The 5,916-nt window shown below is 30.2% G+C and overlaps 2 protein-coding genes across 2 annotated transcripts in view; both read right to left on the reverse strand.

Annotated features, from left to right (window-relative positions):
- LanB2 (laminin subunit gamma-1) overlaps nucleotides 1-976 on the reverse strand; it is a 14,602-nt gene extending 13,626 nt beyond the window's left edge. The window contains exon 1 of the mRNA XM_018502934.1: nucleotides 818-976. Coding sequence (XP_018358436.1) covers nucleotides 818-976 — 159 coding nt within the window. The remainder of the gene's footprint in view (nucleotides 1-817) is intronic.
- Nucleotides 977-2,383: 1,407 nt separating this feature from the next.
- Nucleotides 2,384-3,816, reverse strand: LOC108758106 (rhythmically expressed gene 2 protein). The gene is made up of 2 exons (XM_018502894.1): nucleotides 3,424-3,816; nucleotides 2,384-2,863 (listed from the first exon to the last, which is right to left on the reverse strand). Exons 1-2 carry the CDS (start codon nucleotides 3,706-3,708, stop codon nucleotides 2,384-2,386), a joined length of 765 nt encoding a protein of 254 aa, XP_018358396.1. The 5' UTR covers nucleotides 3,709-3,816.
- Nucleotides 3,817-5,916: the final 2,100 nt, after the last annotated feature.

Below are 5,916 nucleotides of genomic sequence, written 5' to 3' on the forward strand. Positions count from 1 at the left end.
AATATATACAATTATATATTATATAAATCTATATAAATATAAGAAATTTAATGAAGTATAATATTCTCAATTCATAATCGCGATCTAAATAGGAAAGGAATCTACTTCTAATATAGAAGCTGTATCTCACAGACTTCGCGAATGATATCGTGTCCATTTATATCGTGGCCCACACAATTTATCTGCGGGTTCAAGTAACTTGGAATAACCCCATGATAACCTTAACATCCTCCCGAAATATACCAAATCGTACTGATTTAATTAAAGATGCGAAAAGTTGGACAGCCACATTTAGGTATTCAAAAATTATATTTATACGAGGATTTATTTGAAGAAATAAAATGTCACATAAAAATGTTAATAATACTAAAACAATTCTTAATTGTTAATTCTAAAACAATTATAAGCATATTAAAAAATTAACTAAATAACATTACATAAAGCTGACAAGTTACATAATAATTAAGAATTATGTTAAAAATTATTAAATATAAAACAAAATTTTACATTATTCACGTTATATAAAAAATTAATAAAAATATAAACAAAATATATTGATTAAAAATAGAAAAAAATTTTGCGCATCTTCCAGGTACATTTTTTAATGAAAAAAAAAAAAAAAGAATAAAAGCATCATTCCAAAATTCTTCTAACAAATACATTGTTTTCATTTGCGTCACAATTTTATTAAATGAAATAACTTGTCTATAATATTCTTCTTTTTTGAGGATTATTTCTACAATAATGAAGACTGTATAGATTCTTCATTTTTAAAAATTCAATGTGCATATAAATAACGTGAACAATCGAAACGAACCTGCGGCCTGCCGTTCTCATCATAACACTTGTCCTCATTGCGATTTTTTGGCAGCTGTAGTCGACTGAACAGCTCCTCCGAAGGATCGGCCTCGGGATCGGCCAGAACGACGCAACTTCCCACGAGCGACAGCAGGCCCCATATCCCGATCCCCCTCATTTTATTCCCGTGAGGAAAGAAAATCTCTGACTGTCCGAACACTCGGCGAGACTCCTCTCGCTGTTCACGAAACCGACCGACGTATCAGAGCTGTCTTTGAGGTTAGGCAGCGCGTCCATCGACAAAGATCACCGCCGTCGAGCGATCGCTATCGATCGTACATCTCCCATTAACCTTCCATAGATCGGATGCTGGACGACGCCAGACGACGCGCGAGCGGGCTCCGCCGTGGACCACCAACGAGTGTAACGGCACGACGCCCGACGCCGCTTGCACGCGTCTACCTCCCGGCTCTCTCCTGCTCTCTTCCTCTTCTCGCATCGCCCCTTCCCAATTCCCGATCTCCTACGCCCGTTTTCTCAGTAGTTCTCACAGTCCGCCTACGCAAACGTCGGATCGTGTATGTATATATGCTCACAGCACACTTAAATGCCTCGAGTAGGCAATCTCTCGACACGCGAATCTGCACCGATTGTATACACTCCGATTATACGCACTGCATTTAAATATCTATGAATCGTGACCGTGTTTCCAACAGTTTCTGTCTCCGTATCGGTATATATATATATAGTGTTGTGATCATAGTCTTGATATTTACACATAAGATTTTAAATTGTAATTTACAGATTTTTTTGCCATTTTCTATTTTACTTTTTTTACGAATTTCAATTTTTGATATATAAATAAGGAACTATATACAATTAGAATTTTGATTTCTGTAAAAAGTAATGCGTGTAATTTATAAAATTTTATTATAGCGTAAATATTCTCTTAATATCCATAAATATATTCACAATAAATTCTTTTCGATAAGCCTATAATAGAAAGTACATTACAATTTGTAATATCTATATATGTCCCTTTAGTACACACGATTTTCCTTTACTACACATGATGAGTCATTCGTGTTCCGGTTAATTTTCACCATTTTAACAAATATGTATATATAAGAATTAAGTATGATTTATATATATACTTTAACATCATTAGAAAGTATTTACAGTTGTATATTTAAAAAAAATTGTATGTAAATGTTATAATTGATTATTTGATGCCTCCAGTTAAAAAAAAAAGAAGGGCAAGATAACTTAATCATGTGTCCTAAAGGATATACTAAATATCTAGAAATATACATATATAACAAAAAAAATAAAATTGCGCAAGTACATACATAAATGTGAAAAACATTTAAAAAATTCAACATGTATAAATTAATGAATTTGCATATTTAATTTATTTTTTTATCAGACTTTTTACTATCTTTGGTATAGTTATTTTACATAAAAATTATTGTTAAATAAAAATATATATATATATATATATATTACTGAATAAACCTAAAATAATTATCTATATATATATATATATTACTAAATAAATCTAAAATAATTATTGAATAATTAATTATTACTGTATCATACAATTTGTTCTAAGCACACTATCAAAGTGTCCTTGAAGTTCTTTCAAATTTTCAAAAACATCTTTCCTTGGCACTTTGCTCTCATCAAGCTTATTGTCATGCTTTATTAATAAAGCATTCCATCCGGCACTTTTTGCTCCAAAATAATCATTATCTACTCTGTCGCCGATATGCATCGCTTCTTGAGGTAATATTTCTTCTTCACAATGATGTTGCGTCAATCTTAGTGCTTCCTCAAATATTGACAAGCTTGGTTTCTCCTTTCCGAAATCATACGAGGTCAAAACAAAGGTAAAATACTGACGAATTCGAATGTCTTCGAGAATTGATTCCAATCGTTGATCAAAATTCGAGATAACTCCTAAAACAATATTCTTCTTCTGCAAGGAGTCAAGTAGATTAACGGTACCAGGATATTTGTACCAACATTTTCTAGTACTATAGCAGCTTATGAGACTGTCAGCAACCTAGAAAAGAAAATGATAAATGAAATCAAAGGTCTTTTTGCATATAATAATTCAGTAACAAAATAATAGAACCAATTAATAGAAAATAAGTAGAATAGAAAGGAAAAAAAATTAATTAAAGGAAAATTATTTTCAATACTGGAGTTTTAGCTTTATTATTAAATGATTTGTATAGTGATTGAGCAAAAGTAAACCACAAGTCATTATAACAATAAAATGCAGTCAAATGGCTACGAATAATAGAAATAAATTTAAAAGATAGCTACCTGAAATAAAGATAAATTAATCGATACAAGAACTCTTGATGTTAAATTAACAATATAAATAAAATAGAAAGGGCACGTAAGAGTCGGTTATAAAATTCGCACAAATAATAAATGGAAAAAGTTAAGAAATAAAAATTGACTGCAATTAAATTAAAATTGAAACAATAATAACATAATATATTTCGACTGTTAGTTTGAGCCATCTTCAGATGTCATAAGAGAATACATCGAATAATTGTAGTGATAGAGGTAGAAAAAAGGAATGTTACAATAGATCATTATCATTAATATTACCTTATCCAACGTGTCCGTCGACACAGAGGCATGTTGCTCTTTAAACACATTATGTACGATCATTCTCCACCAGTTTTTCCATCCCAACCCGGTGTGCTTGCCGTATATCGGGTGCTCCTTGCTAAGCTGATCGTAATTGTTCTTGAAACTTCGCGCCAATTTTTTTGGCTCGATAAGTAAACCGTGCTGGGAGCCGACCTTGATGTAGTTTTCCTCAAATTTGGTCATCAACAATGTACCAGTCACATCGAAGGTTACAAGACGGGGTCGGATACGATTAATCATATTTCTAATGAGTCTTCGATGATTCTTAATCTCAAAGTAATTAGACACTCCGCAAAAGAACCAATTCGTGACCGCAAAAATTATTATGCACAAACACAAACTGCACGAAAGATGAAAGCCGGGCGATAACGTCGACCTCTGATTTAGCGAGCAGGAAGTTGATTCAAACGATGGGTCGTTATGTTACCATCAGGTGCGTATTAAAAAAATTCGAGGCCCTTTTCGATCGAATGCAGCCCATCTCGATACACTTTGCTGATAAGAGCGATGAACTAGAAATTGATAAAATTCTATATTTTTAAATATAACAAATTATAAACATATTAAAAAGCTAATATAATGACATCAGGGCTGGGTATGTATTTGAAATACTTTTATTTGAAAAACAGTATTTTAAGACAATTGTATTTTGTATTTTCATATGCTCAACAGAGCATATGAAAATATCTAGTACTTCATGGGCGCATATAAAAGTATTTTGTATTTTATATTTCAGTATTAATAACGAAAGATTAAAAGTATTTTGTAACTTGAATTTCAAACACTAAGATTGACAACCAATATTATTATTTAAATTACAAAATACAAAAAAATCTTCAATCTTTGGATTTTAAATATAAAATACTTTCATGTGCTCCGCGGAAATGCAAAGTATAAAATACACTTGTATTGCAAATAATGTGTTTTAGATAAAAACATTTCAAATACATGCCCAGGCCTGCATTACATAAAGCTGAGACTTAATACAATTAAAAATAATTATATAAAAAAATATTATATGCAAATAATGTATCTCACAAATGTTAAGCACAATCTAATTATCAGATGCCCTTTTTCTCTACGTAAAAACAAATTCGAAAGATACAATAACGGACTTGAAAGAGAATGGAGTTACTCGCTTACAAATAAACTGATTTATTACAAAGTTGTACATGGATACAAGGTGGCGTATTTCTTTTCTTATTTTATAAAAAGGACCGATCGTCCCGTCCGTTGCACAACATTCCGGCCAAAATTCGAAAGGATGCTTCCGGCCTACCGAGAACCGACGAGATTATCGCTGACGAATGCGATATAATAATGATAATTAATAATATCCCCCTATAAAAATGTACATAGTGTGTATAATATCCCTAATTATACACAATGATTGGAATTATTTTATACATATATATACAAATGCGTTGTATATGGGCCGGTTTCACCAATGCCGATCAAGCTTAATCGTGATTAATTGTCAACCACAATTGGTCGATTCTACTAAACAGCAAACGCGATTGGTCAGTCAACGGTAGATTAAGCTAACTGGTGTTTATGAAACTGGCCCTATATATATGTAATAATAATAACCATAACGCGAGATAATAATCATATAATATATATGTATATAATATAAATTTCTTGATCAAAAAGTCCATTCGTATTTTGTTTTATTAACATTTTTATCTCTAGGTAATATTTATTCCATTATTGACTTTATTTGTAAAAATTACATAAGACGAATGAATTTCTTGATCAACATAATATATTAATAATAATATATTAATTTTATAGCAGTCGTCGCTTATATTATATCTAATCGCGATTAATATTTGCACAAATAAAAAACTAATCATATAATCTCACCTCTATACACACACGCACATTTAGAGATATTTATGTATTTATGCAATACATACATATCATTGTAAAAAAAAAGTTTACCCGCTAAATACATTGGTCAGTCTCACAATCATTATTTTTAATATTTATGCAAAATTTCATTCTTTATCTTTCCCTAAATCTCTCACAAAAGTTTCTGGATTTTTGAACCTCGTAGAAATATATATATCGAGTTGAAAGATATATTTATCTTAAATGGAAAATACAATGCCAATGCCTTTTTTTTACTATATTTTTTAATTCCAAAATGTTATATTATTCTTTTTAGGTCCAAAAATTTAATTATATAATCTAACTTAATACTTTATATTTTGAGAACAAATTTACAAGTTCAAATTCAATTTACACATACACAAGTATAATTCAATTTTAACGTTTATCAAAATTTTAATATTTAAGGATTGCAAGATTTTAAATAAATTTATTCCAATAAATTTATTATGAATTTAAAACGTATAAAAAATTTATCAAAATTTAAAATAATTTCTAAGCGAGTAAAATAATTTAAACACGAATAAAAATTCTTCAATTTTATATGAAACGCTT

This window comes from Trachymyrmex cornetzi, unplaced genomic scaffold, assembly GCF_001594075.2.
Source record: "Trachymyrmex cornetzi isolate Tcor2-1 unplaced genomic scaffold, Tcor1.1 scaffold151, whole genome shotgun sequence".
Taxonomy (NCBI): Eukaryota; Metazoa; Arthropoda; class Insecta; order Hymenoptera; family Formicidae; genus Trachymyrmex; species Trachymyrmex cornetzi.